At 35.5% G+C, this 26,837-nt stretch overlaps 1 protein-coding gene across 2 annotated transcripts in view; it reads left to right on the forward strand.

Annotated features, from left to right (window-relative positions):
* The window catches only part of FRMPD4 (FERM and PDZ domain containing 4), a 286,717-nt gene extending 260,749 nt beyond the window's left edge, over positions 1-25,968 (forward strand). For both annotated transcript variants that reach the window (XM_087726190.1, XM_087726191.1), the window contains exons 7-17: positions 197-304; positions 2,074-2,205; positions 9,978-10,097; positions 10,595-10,731; positions 12,018-12,144; positions 13,867-13,956; positions 14,313-14,495; positions 16,089-16,227; positions 16,695-17,753; positions 18,064-19,341; positions 22,127-25,968. In XM_087726190.1, coding sequence (XP_087582316.1) covers positions 197-304; positions 2,074-2,205; positions 9,978-10,097; positions 10,595-10,731; positions 12,018-12,144; positions 13,867-13,956; positions 14,313-14,495; positions 16,089-16,227; positions 16,695-17,753; positions 18,064-19,341; positions 22,127-23,442 — 4,689 coding nt within the window. In that variant the 3' untranslated portion in view covers positions 23,443-25,968. The remainder of the gene's footprint in view (positions 1-196; positions 305-2,073; positions 2,206-9,977; positions 10,098-10,594; positions 10,732-12,017; positions 12,145-13,866; positions 13,957-14,312; positions 14,496-16,088; positions 16,228-16,694; positions 17,754-18,063; positions 19,342-22,126) is intronic.
* The last annotated feature ends 869 nt before the right edge of the window (positions 25,969-26,837 follow it).

Here is a 26,837-nt window from a genome sequence, read left to right on the forward strand (position 1 = left end):
GTAAGTCAAACCTTTATGTGAAAATAACCATTTAATATTATCTTTAAAACAAAACTAATTATTTTCTTTTGTGAGATTCAATACATTTAAGGTTCTGTGTACGTAAGGCTTTTGTTGTGTCTATTATGATTTTTTATAAAATTTAGATTAATTTTAAGACAATATGATAATTCTTACCCTATTATTTTTTGAACAGGAAACAGTTAAAGATAATTCACTTCTTTTTATGCCAAATGTTCTGAAAGTATATCTTGAAAATGGGCAAACCAAATCTTTTCGCTTTGATTGCAGTACTTCTATAAAGGTAAGCTGTTTTTCCTTGGAAAAATGAATACATTTTAAAAATAAAATTACATGAAATCTCTATAATATTTTAAAATAAGAAAACATTATATTTACAGTAAAACCCTCATGTATAGAATCTGAACTTGTATTGCCAGGGGGTGGGTAACTTTGTGGAATGTGAATTAAAGGCCTAAGAAGATTTGAATTGTTTTCATGCTCATAAAATCTAATGTAGCATTCATAATTAGTAATAGGGGTCATTTTAATGACTGCAGCTTAATTGAAAATTATGTAGACCTCTGTAATACACACAAACACACACACATACACACACACCTTGTGCGGTTTATCAAACCTTGTTCATTGTTTCCCTTATCTCCCATCATGTAAATAACACAATGAAATGGAAATATAGATTTAATAATATGAAAAGACCACATAAATATGTATCCAATCTGCAATTTCCCCACATTGTCTACTACATAAAATTGCTAGAGAAGATGGTGGAATCCTTACTGGTCTTTGAACGTTGTCATTGTTTATAAGCAATTCAATGTTTTTCACACATTTCATAAAACTTTTGCTGTGACAATATCATATGAAAGCACAAGGGGAAGGAAGGAGCACTGCCTGAACAGTTGCGGTTTGACTCAGATTCAGGTGACAGCATCTATCCATAATAGAAGGAGGTTGTGAGTTATTTTTCAAAATTCTCCATTAGGTCTTTCAGTCATCTACTCCCAATATAAAAGCATCTACTTTTCAAATGTTCTTTGGTCAGAAAAAAAATTCAATTCCCAATGCTAACATTAAGGGCCACATCTGCCAAGATTAGGAGCTTCCAGTATATTCCTATGCTTGACTGCCACTGAGCATTAAAATATAAAATGCATCCTGTAGTTTGGTTTCTACTTTACAAAATCTTTATTTTATCAATCTGATATAATTTGCCAAAGCATAGTTTAGGTAATCCGCTAAGCCCCATACAATGCAGTAAAGTTAGTAAAGTGTTGCTACTTTTCAGAGTATAGGTACTTTTCTTTGTCTTTATTCCCTATTGGTTTTGGTAATATGAATATGGAAATATGGAAACACTGAAGCAAAGAAACAAAATGTTTGTACTTCCATGTATTTGAGAATGGCCTCTTTTATTTTGAGTGTACAGGTAGTCCTTGACTTACAACCAGTGGTGGGATTCAAATAATTTAACAACTAGTTCTCTGCCCTAATCACCGGCTGGGTAGGTGTGGCTGGGTGGTCATGTGACTGGGTGGGCGTGACCAACTCAATGTCACTCAGGTTGAGGGGTGCCTTGCTACGCCTGGCCCTGCCTCACCCCTCTCCTCCCAGCCACTCCTTGTCATGCCTGACCTCTCCTCAACGTATGACCACAATTGAGCCCATAATTTATGGGCTGTATGTGTCATGCATTGGTCACACCCACACCCGGTTTAGTGAAGGGACAAAGTCCTGATATGTCATGTGACACTGCTGTGACGATGTGAGTTCAGCATCCCTGCTCTATAACATCTGTGGAATTACACTACCTGTTAAAAGCCTAGAATTAGGGTCATTATCTAAGAACAAGTTCCAATTATAAAAAAAATCACAACAAAGAACATGTAAAGATGAGGTTTTGTTTAAATAAATATATTATTCTTCTCTGGAAAATTAACAGGTTATACATACCAGTTGCTTGCATTCAACAGAGAATTTACAAAACGCTGAATTCTAGCTCTTTATTTTTATCTCATTTCTCCTTTTTCATTTTAATCTTGTATCATAAAGGATGTCATCTTAACCCTTCAAGAAAAACTCTCAATCAAGTGTATTGAACATTTTTCTCTGATGCTGGAACAAAAAACAGATGGGTCTGGAACTAAACTTCTCTTGCTCCATGAACAAGAGACACTAACTCAGGTTTGTTTAATAATTCAATTATATGTATAATGTGGATTTTTAAGCTGTAGTTGGTTAAAAAATGACCTTTGAATTTTTTTTTAGAAAGCAGTATTGTTATTGATATTATTTCTAGAACACTTCCATTTAAATGGCTTACAAGAGGCAGGTATATTAAGTAAGAATATCATGAATTAAAGATGCTTATGGATATTCCTATAAGTAGAAATAGTCTTAGCAGAAAAAAAAAACCATGTACAGCAGTATTTGTTGAAGGTTCTACAAACTGCGTTGCACATGGTGGTCAGTCTGGTTGCCGATTTTCAGCTTTGGAGTATACAGGATTGTTCTAGTGGGCAATAGATCTAATTTGCTCCTTAAGGAACATATTAGAATTTTTTTTGAAGTGGAGATGCGCTTGATTGTCTTTCAAGGTTTCAGCAACTTGCATGGATATATCATTCATGAATTATCTTCCATAAAAATCAAGTCTTGGAGATTTGTCAATAAGAGTTGAAATACTAAAAAGGGCAACAGATGACAGATAGATATAGAATACTTCTTAATATGGTAATTGCTCCATGAAGGGTTAGAAAATAGAGGTAGAATGTAGAAATTGGGAAATAGTATTAAGTATACTGATAGATAATAGAATATATTATAATTACTATAAATGTTAGAAGTTGAAAGATTATTGGTATGTGTATCTCAACAGTATTATTATTGTTATTTGTATTGTGTATAAAGTACATCAACCCAGACAATACACTGTTCACTAAGCATTTATGGATGTTAAAGAAAAAAACTATAAATAAAATTATTTTTTAAAAAAAATCAAGTCCACCTCCCATCCATTTATGTTTCAGCTTTTAAAGAAAGTCCTAAGAGAGCATCTAGAATAAGTTAGAACCGCTTTCTTGGCCCGTGTTTGAATATTCTGTTCTCAGTAATTTTTAGTTTTTTCTTTAGCATTTTATTCTTGTTATTATTTTGTTTAATTCCTTAATTTTATTATGATGTGGTATTTTAATTAGAAGAGAAAGTAAGCCACTCAGAGTCCTATTGGATTGGAGCAACATAGAAGTCCCAGTAAAATAAAATAGAACATTGAATCTGTTTCTAATTGAACTAAAATATTAAAATTTATATTGTATAGACTAAAACATTTTCAGAAAGTAGACATATTTGCCTCAAAACTGGAATCAAGTATCTTTCAAAATAAGTAGTATACTTTATGATTATGCAGAAAGATAAACTTTGTACAGAGACAGTTATATGCAAAAGTTGAGGCACCTCTAATGATATTATGTGCTTCACTTAATTCCCTAATGGAAGAGAAGCTGACATCTACATGTAGAAAATTAAAGTCAGTACTTTTCCTCAAATTTGAATGCATATTTACTACCCTGCACAATTATTAGTTAAGTTGTATTTTGAAAGATTAACTTTATTATTGAACAACTACAATGCTCTCATTCCATCTAAAATGTTAATAAACCTCAAACCTGAATATTTAAGAAAGTAAAAGTGAAGCTTTGGCTTTCTTAGGAAAATACCTATGTGTGCACTATATTTGGGCAACTATTAATGTGCAGAATTATTATACAACTAAATGAAAAATGAAAATTTGCTCAACTCATTTATTTACATCTCTTAAAGTGAGAATAATAAACAAACAATTCAAAACGTACAAATAAACATTTGTGACATTTCAAAACAAATCAGTGACCAATATAGCCATCCTCCTTTTCAATAACAGTCATAAGCCTTCAATTCATGGAGTGTCAGTTTCAACCCGAAAAAGTCTAACTAGCTCATCTTTCATAATACCAACCCATACCAATACCCCACCTCTACCTTGCTGGCATCTAATTTGAAATGGAGCTCTGTGCCCATTACTAATGCAGCCACGGGCCCATCCATCTGGTCCGTCAAGAGTCCATGAAACCTTTGAAAAATCTATTTTCACATATTTCTTGGTCCAGTCTTGCCATTTCAACTTATATGTCTTGTTCAGTGGTGGGGTTTCAGCTTTCCATACCTTGGCCATGTCTGAGTACTGAACACCTTGTACTTCTGGGGACTCCAGGTAGGTTGCAGTTCTGGAATATGTAGGATAATGGGTTCCTGGTAGCTTCACATTTGATTCTTCTCAAAACTTTGCCAGTTAATGTGCATCTTTTTTTCTCAACACATTTCTTCCGACCCTATTGACTATTTGAAACAAAATGGTTGATAGTTTTGTGATCAAACTCCAAGGTCTTAGCAATTTCAAGAGTGCTGCATCCCTCTGAAAGGCTTTTTTCAATTTTGATTTTTCAGAGTCAGTTACATCTCTTTTTTTGGCCCATTTTGCCTGAGGAAAAGAACCTACCATACCTATTAATTTTACACACCTTGATAATAGGGTGTTGATCACCTTAGGCCACATCCTCCAACATTACACAAATACACATCACCTGATATGCTTATCCACTAAGACTAAGCATTCAAGTTTGGAGGTGGAACATATGATATTAACATATCATATTAAAATGATATGGTCAAAATACTCACCTAATAAGTGTATTTCCGTGCAGTTGTTTATAAACTGGAAATAAGACAAATTTTGAATATGACAGTAGAAGAAATATGGACACCCTTTGGGTCAGTACTTTTTAATGCCTCCTTTGTCAGAAGTATGTTTTTAGTAGGTGTCCAAAAGGTTTCCTATTCTTGCTTTTGCATTTGCCCATACTTTGCTTTGCAGAATTTATCTGATTGATTATATCCCATTAATGTCATCTTCCAGTTACTGCATAGGTCAGTGATGGCGAACCTTTTTTGGCTCACGTGCCAAAATCAGGGGGAGTGCAGGGGGATTGTGCCTGGGCATGCCACACATGCGCATGCTTCCCCCATCTGTGCGCATGTGTGTGCAACCAGCACTCTCTCCCACTTTTGGCATTCTTTTTTCGCCCTCTGCAGGCTCCAGAGGCTTTCTAGGAGCCTGGGGAAGGTGAAAACAGCCTCCCCCCTGGGAGGTCCTCTGGAGGCTTCAGGAGCTTCCAGTTTGCTTGTGGGGCTGTTTTTCGCCCTCCGGAGCCTTCAAGAGGCTTCAGGGGCAAAAAACAGCCTTACGGTCAGGGAAGCGTCCTGAAGGCTCCAGAGGGAAAAAAATGACACTATGGCCAAACTGGAAGTGACTTCCAGTTTGGCCGTAGGGCTGTTTTTCGCCCTCTGGAGCCATCAGGAGCCTCCTGAAGGCTCTGGAGGGCAAAAAACGGACCTATGGCCAAACCGGAAGTGACTTCCGATTTGGCCGTGGGGCATTTTTTGCCCTCCTGAGCCTTCAGGGAAGCCTCCTGAAGGCAACAGAGGGTGAAAAACGGCCCTACAAGCAAACTGGAAGTCCATTCCCGAACTTCCGGTTTGGCCATAGGGCTGTGTTTTCGCCCTCCAGAGCCTTCAGGGAAGCCTCCTGAAGGCAACGGTGGATGAAAAATGGCCCAATGAGCAAGCCGGAAGTCCGTTCCCAAACTTCCAGGTTGGCCATAGCGCTGTTTTTTCGTGCTCCGGAGGCTTCAGGGAAGTCTCCGAAGAGCAAAAAATGGCCTCAAAAGAAAGCTGAAGTCAGCTGACCAGTGCACACATGGGCACCAGAGCTGACAGGGCAACACCTCGTGTGCCCTGACAAATGGCTCTGCGTGCCACCTGTGGCATGCATGCCATAGGTTCGCCATCACGGGCATAAGTAGATTTTCTTCATGATATTCTGTCCCTAGTCAGGCCTTGAAAGTCTTCTAATGGTAATGGTATTCTAATACCACCAGTATAACTGAGTCCATCACCTTACTATTGGCTTACTCTTTCCTCAGAATTTTTCTAGCTCACAATAATTCTTTCGTTTTTTTGTAGGCATTGCATGTTTCAGATTTCCCTGCCAATTTTTCAATAACATTCAATAATGGTTGAATGTGCTAGTTATTCTAAAACTTTTATATTTCTTCTAGTAAGTACTTCATACTTGAATGGAAATATCCTCATACTTCATAATTGCTGATATATCCAATCTTTTCACTTTCAATTTCCTCACTGTGTGTAAAATATCAGTTTCTAGATTATGTTTATATTTGTCCATTTTCCTTTTGTCCACACAATATTTCGTTGTCATTGGTATATACAACTGCAAAACATAATAGACCTCTCCCATTTTTTTATTATTAGCAGTATTTTCTTTTTTTCCCCAAAATCCTTTTCCAGGTATACTGTATATTGTTATTAGATTATTTCATTGTCTAAAAGACTTTTTCCAAAACATTTCAGGCTTATCATGGTTTTAGCTGCCATATTTCATGATGACTTTTGTGATAAGATTGAGAAATTGCCAACTAAAATTTTCAAATAGCCATTTGTAGCTATTCATCATTGGTTATTGGTGTTTTTCATGCCCACACATATCCGTAATCGATGTCTGTTTTAGGTGTCATTTTGTCTTAGAGATTTCAGAGTTAAAGCAATCTGACTTTCCCCCTATTCACCTCATTTTATTGCCAGGAGTTCTAAAAAGGTTCCCCATAGAAAAGTAAAAATATTTCATGTATAAACCAACTGAATAATTATAGTCCATCTCCAAAAGAAAAATGCATTTCTCTTTTTTTAATCTTTAAATTGGGCTATTTTGCTTTGATCACTCACTGAAACAGTTATTCTTGGCAGAATAATTTGGGGAATGATCGGGAGAAAAAACCAAGGACATTGGAAGAGGAAATGAAGAGAACACAGGGGAGGGATATTGGGCAACTCAAACACATGTGGGCAAGCAAGTGCTCTGCTGAGACAAGGCTGATAGCAGTAAAGTCAGTTTGAGGGTTAAGGTAAGGATGAAGTTCAGATGCTGGGAAGATTAAATGTGGGTAGCTCACTGGCTATAGGAAGAGAAAGAGAGGGTCGAGAGAAGATACTTTTTTTTTACCTTACTCACACTATCCAGATTTTCTTTCCCCCAAAACTCAGGACAACCAAAACAATCTGGGCCTTATTTCTGTTAACCTGCAGCTGACCCAATCTGGCAGAACTTCCAGAATGGAGTAACCTTTTCTAAGTTCAAAGCAGTTTTTTTTACCATTTTGTGCACATCTCTAATTACCCTGAATCTTTTAAAACAAAACGTGATGTCTTATTCGGGAAAACTATAATCTACCTATTTTGATAATTGAAGCTGCAGACAAAAATTCTGAGTGATTTCATTTATTTATCATTAAGAATCTGAAATATTCTAGACACAGCACTACGAGATTCTTAGAAGCTTGCTTACTATGGTAGTATGACCCTTGCTTGGATTTTTTTTATTGTGACATTCTGCAAATTGGTCACCTGTGCCTCAAGCTGGTGGTGGTATTGCAGCAATGCAAGGTGTCTGATGGATAGCAGAGTCTCCTGGGGATTGGAGGCCATTCCTAAAATTCTAATCTTATCAAAGGAATTGTTGTCTCAACATCTGTAGGACACCAGATTAAGGAAAGTTGATCTATAGAAGCAGATGGTATAGGTGGTTTAAATTAAGAAATAAAACCTCAAATAACAAATAACAGGAAAAAATGGACGGAGCAAAATATACATTATTTCAATAAATAAATACATCTGTAAATAATATTGCTGTTGAGAGACAGCTTATCTGAACTCTCAAATTGCATTTTTAAACACCTTAGTGCTAGAAATATTCAACGGCAGCTCCCAAGTTTGCATATCTCTGAAATATTCAACTGGCCTCTAGGAAAAGCCTTCTGCTATCTCAAGGATTGCATAATTTAACAAATCAGGCCAAGAGAAATAGCAAGATAGAGAAGGAAAAGATTTGATTCTACCATGTTTCAAAGCTTAGGTTTCTGCCACATTTTTCCAACTATTCCCAGTGGATAGAATTCTCTCAGGGGTGGCAATAACACCTTTTCTCCCAGTGCAAATTAACAGGAACTGTGACCAGCACTGTAGCAGTAGTCATGCAGTAGAATCTTGGACCCTTGAATTTTCTAAACTGAGGGCAAAATCAGATTAGTCAAATTAAACTCATTTTGGGAAGGACACTGTTTTCTTTTTCTTCCACATGGTGTATCCAATAATGTTAGAAGGTTAGAACAGGTACTTCTCCTATATTTATAAGATATTTAAAAGAAGGAAGTCTGTAGATTTATCTATAGATTTAAAAGCATATATGATAATGAGAATGGTTCTTTTCCAGACTCAAATAAACATTTCTCTGTCATCCAGTTTATAATAATAATCAAAATAGAGCTGGAAGGGAGTTTAGAGGTCTTCTAGTCCAACCCGCTGCTCAAGCAGGTGATCTTATACCATTTCAAACAAGTGGCTGTCCAGTCTCTTCTTAAAAACCTCTAGTGATTTACCCACTCACAGAAGTACCCACAACTTCTGAAGGTAAGCTGTTCCACTGGTTAATTGTTCTCACTGTTATTGAAGTTTCTCCTTAATTTCAAGTTGCTTCGCTTTTTGAATAGTTTCCATCCATTGTTTTTTCTCAGGTGCAGGTGATTTATATTCAAGATCAGGCAGGTCTTCTCTTACCATTTTCTTGCTTATTTTAATTTTAATTTTTAGTGTGTCTTTTACAGTTATATTTTGGTAGATTTTGTGGTTTTTGTGTGTGTGAAGACTGATGCAAAGAATAAGTTAACCAGTTCTGCTTTCTCTTACTACCTGTTATTTCCTTGCCCTCTTCTCTCTTTAGTGGACCGATGTTTCCTTGACCTTTTTTTCTTGTAATTTATCTGTCGAAACATTTTTTTTTATTTTCTTTGACTTTTATTGCAAGTCTTTGTTAATTTTGAGTCTTTCCTGACTTCATCTTTGCAGATTTGGGTTATCTGTTGATACTCTGCCTTAGTTATGTGTTTCTCTTTCCCTTTTTTAAATTATCCTTTTTGTCTTTCAGTTGAGTCTTTCAGAGAGATCTTTGTGCAACCATGCTGGTTTCTTCCTGGATTTCTTGTTTTGCTTTTTCAGTGGTATTGTGTTGGGCTTTTATGGTCAAATCTTTCAGTGTTTCCCATGCTTCTTGCGTTGTTTTCCCTTTTAGAATTTTCATCCATGGAATTTTTCTTAGGCTCTCTCTGAATTTATTAAAATCAGCTCTGTTGAAGTTTGAGATACTGGGTGGATTATGTTCTATTGCTTGTGTTTGCATTATATTGAATTCCAATATGACATGGTCACTCTCGCCCAAAGTTCTGGCAACTTCAACTTCCTTTATCACTTCTTCTCTACTAATAAAAAGTAGGTCCAATATAGCTTTTCCCCTAGTTCCCTCCTCTACCTTTTGGATGACAAAGTTATCCACTAAATTGATTAGGAATCTGTTTGATTTCCCACTTGCTGCAGAGTTTGTCTACCAATTGATATCAGAGTAGGTAAAGTCCCCCATTACTACTGTGATATGTTTCCTACATACATTTGTTAATTGATTAGCAAAGAGTTCATCTATTTCTTCTGCTTGGTTGGGTGTTCTTTAATACGGTATTTGCCTACAGCAATGTCATTCTTTTTTCCTTTTATATTGACCCATACGGATTCTAGGAAATTTCCATCCTTGGTTGATACTGTAAACGATACCTGTCTCTGGTGTTGAAATGCTTTTTCTTAGAATTGGCTAAGCATTTTTAAGTACACTCTGATTAACATTGCCTTGGCTACTCAATATAAAGTAATATGGAGAAAAACAGAAAATTCATGGTTTATTTTGCACAGTTTGGAGGGCAATGTCTCTGAATTATAATGAAAGTATTTTGTTTCTCTAGGTGACCCAAAGGCCAAGCTCCCATAAAATGAGATGCCTGTTCAGAGTCAGTTTTGTTCCAAAGGATCCTATTGACCTTTTACGACGGGATGTGGTTGCCTTTGAATATCTCTACGTACAGGTATATTACAGAGTTGAAAACAGCACGATGAAATGTCAATAAAGTGACTCACGTGGTTCTTTTTATGAAGCTTCCTTGCAATTAATTTTTAAAAAAATATTTTGATTACAATGGGAATATCAATAAAAACAACACAAAGGATTTTGGCATCCATGCTGATGATTTTGAAATACAGAAGAGCTAGATTTCACACTTGTTGTTGTTATTTTAATCTGTTACATTTTCTGGAGTTTGTACTTCCTGTGAATCTGAAAGGGTCTGGTTTAGAATAGGTTGCTCTTAGCACTGTAAACACTAAAATAAAAGTTATTCTGGTTACTCCAAATTAATCAACTTAATATATTTGTCCTTTTTATCTCTACTTATTTATCGATAGTTTGTCTGGCAGTGTTAGTTCCCAATCATTATGAGCTTGCCTTTTGGAGAAGAGATAGTCATAATGCAATATTTTAAAAAGATGCTTAAGCTTGATACTCCCTCTGCTGGTTTTTTGACAGAGCTGTAATGATGTGGTTCAGGAGAGGTTTGGGCCTGAGCTAAAATATGATATTGCACTGAGATTGGCAGCATTACAAATGTATATTGCAACAGTGACCACAAAACACTCTCAAAAAATTTCTCTAAAGTACATCGAGTAAGTATAGAATAGAAGTTTCATAACATGTGAGTATTAGAGATATGAAATTTGTAATGAAATTAATGCTACTGTAAAATTTAATGGTTCTATTTGGAAAAAAAACCCTCTTAAAAATATTTATGTTAATATGAGAATTTAAGTAAATTTAACTCGTATTTTATACTTGGAGATGATTGTCAAATCAATTTAAGTTATACCATTGGAACTTCCTCACCAACATCATTTCTGATTTACTGTTTGATTTACCTTTTAATATCCTTGAAACAGTATTGTTTTATTTGGATATCATTTTTTAAGGAATTTAATTACAGTACTAAAAATAATGGAAACTTTAAAAAAAGAAAAAAATGGTAAAAAAGAATAAAAAGTGCAGGAAAAAAAGGATATGATAAAGGAAAAATATGTATTAAAAATTACTTCCAACCTTTATTATAACATGTGTGGACAAATGTAATAAGTCTTCGTTCCCATAAGGTTAGCAGCAGACATCTTTACATCCCATATCCCATTCCTTATCTATCAACATATCTATAAAATCTCAACATTTCTATCTTGGTGTCATACAGGTCCATACAGGATTGCTAGAACTTTTTGAAATAAATCTCTTATTTGAATCTTGAACAAATAAACCACCTTTATATTCCTTTCTTTTACTTCTAATGGTCTTCAAAGATATTTCCAATTTTATGTTTTGTGTCAGTTTTAAATCACATTTAATCAGCACAAAAACAGCCTTTTTTCCCCTTCTATTGAAAATTTTTAATCCTGTCCAAGTCCAAAATGATAAAGTTGCTTATCTTTATTATGAACTAGGTAGGCAAAATAAATCTGGTTCCCATGAGAAGCTATTTTTAATAGTTAATTCCAAAATATTAGAGTAAAACTAAATACTCTAAAATTTAACGGGAGCCTCAATGCATTTGCAACTTTTTAAGATCAAAATCTTTTTTAGCTTTTTGTGGTTTATTTCAAGTTCTTTAAGATTTTAAGTTTGTGCCACCATGGCGCTTATAATATAAGATTGTATTCTTCGATTACGGTGTATAATATAATATAATATAGTATAATATAATATAATATTGTATTCTATAATTATAAAGAATACACTATAAATTTAGAAGAATATTTAATTTAAAAAAACAAAAGAACAATTTTGACAGCATAAATAGATAAACAATCCATATTTGCTTGACCGTATAACCATTTTCTCAGATTGCATGGGTTCTTATAAACATAGGTAATTCTTATAGAAATGTGAATTATAAATATCTTTTAAATTGCAGAAAAGAATGGGGACTAGAAACTTTTATTCCATCTGCTGTATTGCAGAGCATGAAGGAAAAGAACATAAAGAAAGCACTTTCACACCTTGTCAAAGCAAATCAAAATCTAGTTCCTCCAGGTAAAAAGGTAATATATTTGCATCTCAATAGAAATACATTTTCATAATAAAGAGAGTATAATCCAAAAGAAAGAATTTAAAAGAAATCTTTCAGATACAAAAAATGACCAACTTATTTCTTAGAGATTGCCTGGATCTACAATGTGTAGTGCTTACTGTATAAAGAACAATGGAAAAAAATAATTTAGCAAAGTCATTTTTAATATTGAAAGTACTGGGTTTTGTTAGTCACAAGAACATAACTTCTGTTCATTTGATTTGATTGAGTTTGCTCTGCATTACATAACAAAAGTGCTTGAAAATTCTTTTCCTGTTTTAAATCATCTATCTAGGGAATCTTTCAGTGCTATATATCTTTCTCATCATACAATCCCCTTGATTTTTTTTAATACCGTCAAGTGAACTATTCTGGTTTAGTTATTAACTTTTGACATTAAAGGATGTAGGCTGTGGTTTCTTGAAATTCACATCATATTGGATATATCTGAAATATGATTCATATATTAAAAGGCTCTACTAGATTGAGGTAATCACTCCTGAATTCCCTTCATTTCAGAGGAATGTCTGATGCAAGGATGTATTTAGCTTTCTTTGTCTGAAACAGTCTAGACTAGTTTTGCACTAGTTTTGCATTTTGTAAATGATTTGGAAAAAACATTGTGTACCTTCTGCATCGCATATTTCTGTTGTTCAGATTAAAATAGCCCACATACACCTGAAGAAAGTGGGGATCCCTTTAATGAAAATTAGAGAGATGATGTGCTCACACTAGAATCAACCTGACTTAATTCTTCTGAATTATTTCAGAAGTATACAAATCTAGAAATCTAATGTCTTGTCAGATATTGAAATTAGATAGAGGAAGTCAATTCTCCGTAAGGCTTTCTGACTTTAGTAACAGCATGGTCAAGCAAAATTCTCACTGAATCTTTGTGGGTGATTTTCATGTTATTAGAGTTGTGGATCTTCAATGTCATTGCAAAGATTTTGCTTGCGGTTATAGATGCTGTTTTCTCCATTTCCTCAGAATCTCTTTAAGCCACGTAAGAATCGAGAGCAGTGGTGAAATTCAAAATTTTTATTACCAGTTCTGTGGACGTGGCATGGTGACGGTGGCAGGGGAAGAATACTGCAAAATCCCTATTCCCACCCCACTCTGAGGCCAGCCAGAGGTGGTATTTACCAGTTCTCCGAACTACTCAAAATTTCCGCTACCAGTTCTCCAGAACCTGTCAGAACCTGCTGAATTTCACCCCTGATCGAGAGTTATGCTGATAAATTAAGATGGTGTTGGAATCTACAACAGTGTCCCTTGCTTTAATATCTGAATGCTTTAAGCCTTATGCCTGCTATTGCTTGACTAAGTACTGGGTTTGGGAAGAGATAGATCATGGAGGAGGAAAATAAGAAGAATAATTGCAATCGATGGTATTGTCTGCATTTCCCTGGTTTATGATTAGGAGAAAGAATTCAGTTCAGATATATTTGCCTTCAGCTTGTTATTAATGCAACCATAGAATTCCAAAGATTCTAAGAACTTGTGCAAGATCTGCTGAAGCATTTTGGACTAATAAGTACCAACCAGAGACAGCCCCAAAAGGAGAATCTTTTCTACTGGTCAAAAATGCCAGGAAATTCCAAAATCTAAAAATGAGCACAATGCCAAAAAATACTTACCTGTGTTTTATCATTGGAATAATTTTTTAAAAATCCCACCCCTTTACTTTCAGCTCTCTGCTCTGCAAGCCAAAGTACACTATCTCAAGTTTCTCAGTGAACTGCGACTATATGGAGGACGGGTATTCAAGGCAACATTAATGGTGGGCTTGTTTCTCCTGACTTTATAGTTTTTGTCAAATAAACTGAAGCCTGATAATAATGGGATAATCATATAATTGCATTATAAATAATATTGAACCAAGTTGTACAATATCTTTACTGTTATTTTGCATAATATTGCTAATGTTAAATAATTTATATTAGCTTTGTTTTTCACAAGGCCAAGTATGTAAATTTAGGAAAACCTTCAAAGATATTTTCTGAAAGGAGCACTTTGATCTATAACCTACTAATAATAGAATTAAATGAAATACATTCCGTGAAATAAGACTGCTTTGGATCTACGTGCATAATGACACTATATAAAGTTCTGTCTTTTTTATTTCCTGTGTTGTAGCAGGGAGAAAAGCATTCTGAGGTCACCTTACTAGTGGGACCACGGTATGGCATCAGCCATGTAATCAACACTAAAACAAATCTCGTAGCTCTCCTGGCAGATTTTAGCCACGTGAACAGAATTGAAATGTTTGCAGAAGATGAAACTACTGTCAGAGTTGAGCTCCATGTGTTAGACGTAAAAGTAAGTTGATTGTTGATGGGTATTAACAACAAAGAGCTGTTTATTGTAAGAATATTAACTAAAAAAAATTCAGTCAGTTAATCAGTTTTGGTGATCCATTTAATTCAGCTTTAGAATTCTACACTGAATTAAGAATTTAGAATTAATTCTATTACATTGCAATAATGCATGGGCATTAGAAAACTTTAAAAAAAGTTTTTTAAAGGTTTATTTTAAAATAAAATTATTATGACAAATTCACAATATTTTAAGCAAAATATTTGCTCTCTTTACTTCTTAATCTTATTTTCAGATTTGGTATTCTAATTCTATTGTGAAATAAGTAAAGAACAAAAGTTTACTCATTTTAAAAAATCCAAATAGGAATAATGTTGAGATTTGAAAGTATTTGGAGATTTTGAAAATATTTGAATGAGTTGAAATATAATTTTGCAAATGATATGTATCTTAGAAAATTCAATCACAATCTCTTATTTATTTTCAACTAAAATTCATAGTTATCCTTTATAGAAGGTTTATTCACAACATTTTCTTAATATGCACTGAATTTTCCTTGTATTGCTTTGATTAAATTTAGGGGCATTAAATAGCAGCTCTTATAATTTTGTATATTGCTTGACTCCTTTCAAGCAAAACAGAACTGACTACTTTGTTTTTCATTTGATGTTTTTATTACTGTGTTGATAGCACTGAACCAAAAAAAAAATAATTAATATTTTTGGGTTACATGATTTCAAAAATTGCCATCTTGGTTTTTTTAAAGGGAACCTGACTGAATTCTTATGGCAGCTAAATGATAAGTTATAGTGATGACAACTCAGTAATTTTTCTCATTCAACTTTCAAAAAGATGCTATCTTGATCAGAATGTCCCAGTCAGTTAGGAGAGAGCAATGTTGGCCTCATACAGGTCTGTTAAAAGAGATAGCTGTTTTATTCATACACAGGGTTCTTTCCCAAAATTTAAATGACATAAATTTCAGCTGTCTATTTCAAAATACTTATGTATTCTGTCTAGACCATTTCTTCAGCTTCTATAGCCACTGCTTTGTGTTATTGGAAGTGTAAGTCTTGATCATAAAATACAACCTATCGAGTAGAAAACTAGGGCAACTAAGCACACTCCTTATTTGTCTGATCCTACAATTCAGCTATGCTATAACCCAGAACTAGTTTCAAACTGACCTAAATAATTCTTCACAGGTGATTACACCAGACATAATGGTCTCTTTCATATATTTCTTTATAATATGAAACATTATTGGAATGATAATCAAATTCCTCTGATTATTTTATTGCAATTCTTAGTAAGTTTGTAAACAGTTTTTTGTACAGTACAGTTAATAGCAATGTTTCATTGTTATTTTTGCAATTTATTGCATATGCTTCCAAATGTATTACTATAAGAAGCTGTTATTTTCCTTATGTATATCTGACAAATTCATGGAAATCCATTGAACATCATAAAATATATATGTTTAAGATCATTATATAAGTGTAAACACAATTAAAATATCTGTATTAACATATAATTAATTATTCATTTTATTTCCAAAATATACTGCATTTCTGATAATATTTTTTTAATGCATAGCCAATCACATTGCTGATGGAATCATCAGATGCCATGAATCTTGCATGCTTAACAGCTGGATATTATAGACTCCTAGTTGATTCCAGGCGATCAATATTTAATATGGCCAACAAGAAAAACTGTGGGACCTGTGAAACAGGTAATTAATACTACAATGCGGTGAACAATGCAGTATGCAAAAGAATATAGTTATTTATTTTTCAAATAGCTTCTACTTCATTCAGTAGAGAACTTTGATAGTAAAGCATTTGGATTTTCAAATGTGATTTCTAAGTTAAAAGTAACCTTCTTGAACCTGAACTATTTATTCATGTTAGCTTTCTTATCTGCTTGTGCCCAAATAGAATTGATCATGGTATTTTTTTTAGAGTAGGCAGTCAAAATTCTTTTTTTGCTTTTTTATTTATTTTGATTGTAAATCTTTATTCTAAATTCACTGTGGGTATTTCCATGACATAGAAAGAACGCATCAAGAGCAACTCACTATATTCAAAGAGTTAATGTGAGTTAATGTTTAGGAATTACAAATAATTTAATCTGAAATATTAAACTACTGCACAATCTATTTTGATAACTCATTTTTCACCTTATATACCATTCTTTTAGGGATTGAAACTAAAGGAAAATTTAATCATCATGGATCTGAGTGGAACTGTGTAACCAAAATGACTACATTCTCAGCAGCAGAGCAGGAAGCCCTAATGTTTGCTGATAATAAACAAAAAACTTCAGAGGTCTGTGATACCGTCATTTGTCCAAAAGAACATAGACATCTGTACATAGAGAATGTTTATAATTCAAGTGGACTTGATCAACAGTTGGCTAAACATAATGACTTTACAGAGGCAGAAGATAATGAAAATTCAAACCTGCAACCCATGCTGTCCTTTTCCGGAGGATTGGAATCAAGCAAGAAAATTCAAGCATCTCCAAGAGCTGCAAAAGTATCTTTTATTTTTGGAGATCATGATTTGGATGGTGTGAATCCTCAAACTCTTGGTTATGAAAGATTATTGGATGAAAGTCCAGAAGCACTAGATAAACAGGCCACCCTTTATATAAGTCATGCCAATGACATTAAGAGTTTGGAGTTGTCCCCAGATGCTGAAAGTTTTCATTTTGCTGCTAATTCTGTTTATACAGGTTTACATGATGGGAAAATATTTGAAGGTGCAGAAGGAATAGAAGAGCCTCTCCTTCATGATATTTGCTACGCAGAGAACACAGATGATGCTGAAGAGGAAGATGATGTCAGCTGTGAGGAAGACATTATGGTTGGAGAAATCGATAGGTCTGCTCTTCTCAGCCTTTCAGGTTCTAGTGATGATATCATAGACTTGACATCACTCCCACCTCCTGAAGGTGATGATAATGAAGATGACTTCCTGTTGCATTCTCTAAATATGGCCATTGCTGCTCCTCCACCAGGATTCAGGGATAGTTCTGATGAGGAAGATTCTCAGAGTCACACAGTACAGTACAGAGCAGACAAGGAAGAAACTAATAATATTGGGAGTAGTGATATTCCAGTGTCACTTATTGATGCCGTCCCTACTAATCCTGAAGAGAAATGTGAAAAAGGACTGGAAAATGTTGTGGTATCTACGCTTCAAACCCTGAAGGCCTTATCTGCTTCTGAGGAACACCAGATGAATGAAAATTCAGGTTCTTTCACCACTGTTACCTTTATTCATTGAAAGAAATCATATCATTTCATCCCTTTCCCCCATTTAGGCTTTTCAGCATTAGCTCTTTTGAAAACATTTTGTTATTGTGTTGTTACTTTTTGACCATCACCTACAGACACCATATAATAAAACTACCATTACATTAAATTGCCTTACTTGGAATCAATGCAATATGTGATTCAGTATTTCAGAACCATTTTTAAGCTTATAAACCCCTTATCTTTATCAGTATATTGAAGTGCCTGATATGATTTCATTAATTGGCTCTTGTGTTTTGTGGCATACAGGTGTAGCCATCTTGAGAGCATATAGTCCTGAATCATCATCAGATTCTGGCAATGAGACTAACTCTTCTGAAATGACTGAAAATTCTGAATTGGCCACTGCACAGAAACTGACTGAAAATTCCACACGAATGTTTTTACCCACTAATGAAGGTTACCAACCTCTATTGGAATCACAGGCTGAATTCTCCATTACCAAGAATCAGGTAGGAGGGCTGCTAATGAAATCTGTACATTCGTCTGCTAATCAGCAAGCTCCAGAGCTCCAGTCAAAAGTTGTGCCTTCAAAGCAGATTCTTCATTCAGATAGCATGGAGATGGAACCAGAAACCATGGAAACAAAATCTGTTACTGAATATTTTAGCAAGCTGCACATGGGGTCTACAATATATTCTTGCACTACTAAACGTAAAAGTAAGGTGATTGATGGGGAAGGAAAAACTAATCTTGATGGCAGTGGTGTTATGAAAAAGCAACAAGGACCCAAAAAAACAGAAACTAATGAGCAAAAGGGTAAAACTCTTTCCTCAAGGGAGGGTCAACATGGAGGCACTTTTAATGCAGAGAGAACTGCCTTTCGCAAGGACAATCAAAGATGGTATGCTGTTTTAGATGAAGGGGCAGTAGAGAAAACAGACCTGGAAACAATGAATGGAAAGACAGTTTCCAGAGTTTCCAGGATTGGGAAAGCAGATATGAACTGTAAAGATGAAATGCATCCTGAGATTGACCACAGTGGTGTCTTAGGGCATGAGCTAGATGAACATTTTGTGTCTAGTACAACTACTCTGCCTTTATCCAAAGACCAAAAGGATTCTGAAGATACAAATTTATCTACAGATGATCCTCTTTCAAAGCTTCCAGAAGCTGAACACTGTATGACTGGATTGTGTGAGTATCACTTAGCTAAACGCATGTCGTCTTTGCAGAGTGAAGGTCACTTTTCCCTGCAAAATTCACAGTGCTCTTCACTGGATGCAGGATGTAGTACAGGCAGCAGTACATGTGGAACTCCAGTTGAATCTCCTCTTTGTACTTCTGATGTTAAGCACATTATGCCTGATATGACAGGAAAAAGCATCAGTTATATTCCAGTAGAAGACAGAGCTGCCATGCATCCTAACCATGGAACATCATATAAGGAGCTGCATCAACAGTCCGAAACTGTGTGTCACAGAATGGTTGTGCCTGCTATGCATTCTGCAGCTAATTCTGCTGATCCTTTATTTGGGACTTTAAAAGATGGATGTCACAGGGTCCCCAAGATTAAAGAAACTACAGGTACAGTAGCATGAAGCCATTAATCTAATAATGCATATAAAACAAATACATTGTCTAAAAGTACTGAAGTAAAGAGGAATATAGGTGGCCCTTGCTTAATGGCCACAATTGGGATTAGCACCATTGGGATCTCACCTTCATAATTAGGTGACAGAGATGCTAAGTGAAACATCATATGACCATAATGGATTTAATGTCCTTTTCCATTTGGTCATTAAGTGAGAAATCACGTGACTTCAATTTGTGATTTTACTGCCGTTGACTCTGCTTGTTGAAAGCAAGTTTTAAAGCTTGCCAGTGGCAATCATATGACCACAGGAATGCTGCAACTGTCATAAATGTGAGGTCTGGTTGTAAAATTAGCTTTTTCAGTGCTGTTGCACCTTTGAATATTTGCTAAATAGGACAGTTATTAAACAAAGTCTACCTGTATCCCTGTTAAAATGTTATTAAAATGATTTCAGTGCAGGTGGTCCTTGATTTGCAACAGTTCATTTAATGTTGTTCAAAGTTACAGCAGCACTGAAAAAAAGTGACATGACCATTTTCCACATGATGATTGCAGCATCCCATGGTAATGTGATCAAAATGCAAATGCTTAGCAACTGTTTCATATTTATGATGGTTGCAGTGTCCAGTGGTCATACAATCACTTTTTGTAACCTTCTGACAAGCAAAGTCATTGGGGAAGCCAGATTCATTTAACAATCTTGTTATTAATTTAAAAATTGCAGTGATTCGCTTAACAACTGTAGTAAGAAAGGTTATAAAATGGGGCAAAACTCACTTAACAAAGATCTCGCTTAACAACAGAAATTTTGGGCAAAATTCTGATAGTAAATTAAGGACTATCTGCAATTTTTAAAAAATGTACTTCAATCTGTACATTGGATGGGATGAGGTACTGGAAGTTTGAAGTGAAAAATATTAAACAGACTTGAAATTATAAATACAAAGTAAATATTTTAAAACTATTTCCAATATACAATAAATAGATAAAATTTAGAAATAATCTCCAATTTCATTCAGTGACCATTTAAGGAAACAAACATAAGGATTACATATGGCTAGCATGCCCCCTTAAAATGTCTCTTTATTTGCGCAGGTAGAACAAATGGCCAAAATATTATTTGGAATCAATTTTATTAAAGATAAAAAAGGAACTGTGCTATTCAAATGCCTTGATACTCCCTTGAACTCTAGATGCTTAAATGTTCAGAACAATTATAAGTGGATGAAATCAGGCAAATTTCTGAACACAAACTTTTTGTAAATTATAGTAATAAAAACAAAGCTATTCAAATTCTGTTATTGAAGAGACATATTTTCATAAATACCAGACTGTATTTAAAGGAAGAAGTTTAGGCACCCTGAGTCAAATTGTGTTTTTAGTTAATCCTCAACTGACAGAAGGTGACATAACCGTCAGTGATTCAAGCAAATCTGAATGCATACCTATGATTTATCAGCACTTATTTTTTTTAATTGAAAAACAACTGGCACCCCCTTCCTTTATACCCCAAGGCAACTACTACCCCTATCTTAACCATATTTACATTACTGAGTGATATTCTAGAACACTGATGGCGAATCTTTTCGGCATCAAATGCCGAAAAGGGGGAGCGTGCACATGCTCATCAGGAAAGCACATGCGCGTGCCGGGAAACGAATTTCTGGTTTCCGGCACACGCACTTCCGATTTTCAGTAGGCATGCATGTGTGATGATCAGCTGGCCGGCACGCATGCGCACACCAGGAAACGGAAAGCCAGCTCTTCGGTTTCCAGCACTGCTGCTTGCACGAAGGCGTTGATTGGCGCATGTGCGCCACAAACCCAGGAGAGGAACAGGGGACGCCGCATGTGACAGGTGACATGCCTCTGTGTGCCACTTTGAGCACACATGCCATAGGTTCGCCATCATGGTTCTAGAAGGTTGAGAAAGCTCTTTATAGCTTAGAGGTGCATTTTTGTTGTTCAGTTCAATTTTCAAGACTTAAGGGGGAAGAACAATAAGCAGAATGGTGAGGCTGATATATGTGGCCCTTTGGTGCTTTTTAGAAAGCTGTGGGTTTGATTTTAGAAAATCAGACAAGCTAAAAAAAAATACACCAAATTTCAGCATTTTCCAATTAATTTGGCTAGTGTTGTGAGAAGGTCCACACCAAAGAGTGTGTAAGTGACTTGCAACATACTGCCTGCCTAATAGTATCCCGACGAGAATCCATTTACTGATTAGAATTTAATAATTTATTTCCTGAGTAAGATCAAAAGTCTTTGGTCTTTAGCATTGTATTTCAAATAATTATCAACTTGCTGCCTCCAAGAGATCACAGACCAAACACAAAAGCCAAAAAACAAAACAAAACTCTCTTTCCTGATGTTATTTGCTTGTATGGCATCAAGAATGAGAAATCTTGTGTTGAGTAGAGCTGCATTTATTCAGAGGGGAGCAAGGACTAAGGTTATATGAAGATACCACATAGAATATGCATACCCTTCAATAGAAATAGACTAGGCGTACTATTTAAATTCCAAAGTCAAGAAAAAGTCCAGTTTTTATATGATGCTTGTCAGCAGGACTGATTTAACAGTTTTGATTTTTCTAATGATCTCTTCAAAAAGAGCTATATCTGAATATGTTTATTTTGCTTATGGTACAACATTTATTCATACTATTAAGCCTTAATAAAACAAATACCGTAAGACTGAAGTGTTTAGACATGAAATTGTTTTGTTTTAAGATTCTTAATAATTCTCCCTGTACTTCTACTACCCCTAGTGTAGCTTTCACAGAACCTGTGCGTGAAAGACAAGGAGGCACACCTTCAGCTTTTCCTAGACAGCCCAGAGCTGGTTCCATCCTGCTATCATCCTACATTCACTCAGAATCAAAGGTGCCAAGTCAAAACCAAGACTCTTTTGATGTTCCCAAAGTCAACCTGTCAGGTGGGGTAGCAGTCAGTTTATGGCCATATGATACAATCGGAGGAAGCCTCAGAATGCCACAGAAGAAGAAAGTTTTGCGGCGCAGCAGCAGCATCACTACAGAAACTACAGGCATTGAGATGTTTCTTGGGAAGGAGAAAGCTGCCGTCAGTGTATTACGTTCAGAGATTTCTGAAACATCTGACTCAAAATTAGAAAAAAGAGGAGGACTTCCTCTCGGCAAAAAGCTATCTAAAAGTTATTCCCAAAGTTCCATGAACATCAGCATGAACAGTAGAAGATCTTTTTTCTTGAATGCTGTCCAAAAGGAGCCCAAGCAATACAGAACGTTACCATTACGAAAACGAGACGTGAGCAACTGGAAATGCCGCAGCCCTTTTAGCTCTTGTTTCCTAACGACGGGGAATGCTGATGACGATGATGAAATTGAATATGCAGGCAGCACTCAGCTCTCCTCTCTCTGTCAATCAGAGATGCAGTGTGCATTAGAAGAATTAACTACTCAGACTTCTTCCACTGAAAATGAGGAAAACAAGGGGAAAGGTGTAGAGGCCCTCAGAGAAGCAGGAGACAGTCAAGAAGGCAAAAGCCGAAATCAGCCAGATCTCAGTAACATGTCCTTTGATGCACAAATTGCAAGACTCAGAGCCATGAAAGAGAAGAATTATGCAGTGCCTGATGGATTTCTTGCAGCACAAAAGGATGCCAATGAGCTACTCTGTTTGGTCTGGTCAAGTGTGGGCACGAAGGAGGATCATCCAGAAACACATGACCTTAAACTTTCTCAGTACAAACAACTGTTATCTGTAGAATCACAACAGTTGGGAAGTGCCTGCAGGAAAATGGCCATGGCTGAAAAAAGCCCAGAGGAAATGCTTGTAGCAATGACTTCAAGCTTTCAAGTTCTCTGTTGCTTAACAGAAGCCTGCATGCGTTTAGTTAAAATCATGAACTCTAAAGCACAGCAGGAGGAGATTATAGTGAAAGTAGATGAGGTTGTAATCAACTACATTTCTCTTCTAAAGGCTGCTGAAGCAGTGAGTGGAAAGAGTTCGAGTAACTCTAGCATGAAACTTTTGGCTTGTCATTCGACCACCATGGCCACTATTGTAAGCACACTAACACGTTCTCTTAAAACGCTTTTAAATAAATAAAAAGAAGTCACTTCATAATCTATCTCTGCAAAGCCATACATTTAAAAACTCTTTTGTTTACTATGTAAAAACTAAAATTAACAACATGCCTCTCTATATATATTTTGTTATTTTATATGAAATAGATAAGTGACTACACACACACAAACACACATACAAACACACTGATAAACCTTAGGCCATTTATATCTTGCTTCATTCATGTTTTTCATATGTGAAAAACAGCGTATGTATGTGTGTGTACACACACACACACACATACATACATACATATATACATACACATACACACATGAATATTTGAGTGTTTATATAATTACTTCCTTTTACTTTCCTGGTTTATACTTGGAAACCATAACATTTACAGTTAGAACTAAAAAATGAAATCATAATGTATATAACAGTATTTAATATTTGAAGTATAATTTTTAATAGTAAAACACATTTTACACTTCAGAGACTATTACAATTTATTAGAAATCAGCCACACATAAACTCCTACCAATACACAGAAACAATAAATCTTTTGTTCACATTGCTTGCCTGATGCATCGGTTATCTTATAATTTATTTCTTTTAACTTTTGATTAATTTTTTTTTAAGTCCTGAAATAACTGTTGCATATATTAATACAGGCCCAGAATTCACCAATACTGTATTTCCCCAAAAATAAGAGCCAGTCTTATTTTCTTTTGGGCTCTGAAATAAGCACTAGGGCTTATTTGGGGTGGGGAGGATATTTTCTTATTTGTTTTGAGTGCCGCTGCCACAAGGCGGGGAGGTGGAGCTGCCCACACACCCCGCACCAGCTTATCTCAGTGCCTCTGCAGCCAGGCCAGCCATGCACTGAAACCTGCCTCACCTCGTGGCTGTGACACTGACCCATCACTCAGCCTCCCCCACCAAGCAAGCAGAAGAAGTGGGCTAGCGAACATGCGGGGTCTTGCTAGAGCTATCGGAGCCACCGTGCCCAGCAGTTTTTGGGAGGGGACGGCTTGGTTATGGGAGCCCTGTGGTAAGCCAGTGTGCGTGTGGGGCAGCTCCATCAGCTCTTGCCTCACCTCATCTCATCTTGGCACTGCAGGTAACCAGAATGGCCAAGCGGTCGGCTATGCAGGCGCTTAAATAAAGTATATTTTAGGGCTAGGGCTTTATTGGGCACAGAAAACACGCTAAGGCTTTTTTTTTTTTAATGGGTCTTATTTTGGGGGAAAACACGGTAAAATACAATTTACAGATGTTCAAGATTGCAAAATTTCAGGAACATCTATAAAACAAAATTGTATCCAGATCCTTCTCATGTTTCAAAGAAACACCTTTCCACAATATCCAAACAGGCTAGAAGTAAACCTGTGGTTGCAGAAAGTCATTGCCCTTTAGACAGTGAGCCTTTCTTCCTGATCTGGATCCCTTTCAAAATATGATATAGAACAGGTAAAAATGCAAATGTTTGAGGTATCAAAAGAGTTTCCCCCACTGTTTTTCTGAGCAGTAAGTTCTGTCTTGTTTTGCAGCCATTTTTCCATATTATTTTATCCCTGGCTCTTTTGACAATGCTTGAAGCAGTTACTCAAAACTATTTTGAAAAGCATTGCAATACTGGGCCAATGGGCTATAACAGTTGGGGAAGGAACAGTGTTTCGTTTGATACAGAATGACCATGCACGCTGGGGCTGCTGTGAATTTATTTCTGAACACTCAAATTTCTCAACTCTTCTATAAAGATATGATTCACTCAGCAAAGAGCTGAAGCATATATAGGTTGACAAAGACCATACAATAGTTGGCCATGCTTCTTTAGAGAGGATGAATACATTTCTAAAAGATCTTTGACTGCTTTTCCTCTTCTCTTCAAGGTAATAAAAGCAGGGAACTTTTGCTGATGATGATAGAGAGATAGCCACAGATTTGGGGGTATCTCCTGGAGTTTTGGGGTCATATAAATTTTGAAGCCAGATCATGACAATTAATATATTATGAAATTATTGATTAGATTCAGGATAACTAGGGACATTTATGGTACAAATTGTGCTTATTGATTTATATTAGGTTTCTTTATCTGTTATTTTAGTCTGTGTTTTCTCCAGACAGGTCAAGATGTCGACCTAATTTCCCTCTTGCATCCTTGAAACAAAGCTTAGGCTCAACATGAAAGACTGTCCCAAGGGTTTTATGATTGTTGGGTAATTATATGGCTAATTGCTATTCTTCTATTATTAAAGTACTTGTGAGAATTGGATTCCACCACAGTATGTGTTTACTAGAACTGCAGATTAAAACAATTATTATAATGCTGCCCATTGATAACCATAGTTTGATCTGTAACCAAGTTTTCTTTACCTGTGGTTTATAGAATAAACCAAAATTGCCTGTATTTGCTATCACTGTAACCTATAAACTATAGTTTACAAATCACACAACATGCTATCAAAATCAAATAAAATACATTTTTGTTCAGATAAAAAAAATTCATACATTTGTCAGTCAATATTCAATACAGCAAAACAAAATCTACTAGCATTTTTTCTACTTGGAGCCTAAACATATAAATTATGATCCATCTATGTATGCATAGTGCTCACCCAGACATTAACAATTATGTCAATCAGCAATTTGTGAAGAAATGATGTATATGAGACAATCTTCAACTATTTCATTTCTCTGAGCTGTTCAACACCGTGCATGTAATAGGACTAAATTACGATCATTTCAGCTTTTAAGTAGGCTTAGGAAATACAAAAAGCCTCTATTTGCGTGTATAGTTCTATCTCCTAGTAGAGATAAATGTGAAGCAATCTGCAGATGGCACCTAATAAGATGAGCACAATTTTACTGAAGATATTTTATTTCAGTAGAATTTGTTTTTCTACATGTATAAGAAAGATATTTTTGTTCAAAATTACATACAGTATATTACTCTTTCTGTTAGATAAAATCCTAAGTGAACTCATCAGGCTGATTATTGCAGTTGTTATCTCATAGTAAATGTCAATAGATTTTCTGTTTCCTTCTAAATTTTCAAATTAAAGCAGTTATAGAAAGATGATACTGCAAGACACCTGAAATCATTCTTTGGAAAAACATCCTAAAAAGACTACTAATACACAGATTCTAAGTATAAAATTGGTGTGGAATGTTGGTGATCTCTTTACAACTGATGAAAGAAATGTCCTTCTGGGTTCAGCTCCAAGTGGGGAAAAAGACACTGGAGACATGAAGGCTGCTTGGAAAGATGGTTTATTGTTGGACAGGGCCACATGGCTTGATCACATGCTTCAATGTTGGTGGAGAAGAAGAGAAGGGCTGAAGGAGGGGCTTGCTAGGCTTTTTATAACCTGTTTAGTCGCACCTCTCTGTTTCCTGTTCCTGTGTAAGAAATGTATTCTGATTGGTTG

Source organism: Thamnophis sirtalis, unplaced genomic scaffold (genome assembly GCF_051295495.1).
Source record: "Thamnophis sirtalis isolate CommonGarterSnake01/CBP01778 unplaced genomic scaffold, rThaSir2_p1.2 scaffold_12, whole genome shotgun sequence".
In the NCBI taxonomy this organism is placed as follows: domain Eukaryota; kingdom Metazoa; phylum Chordata; class Lepidosauria; order Squamata; family Natricidae; genus Thamnophis; species Thamnophis sirtalis.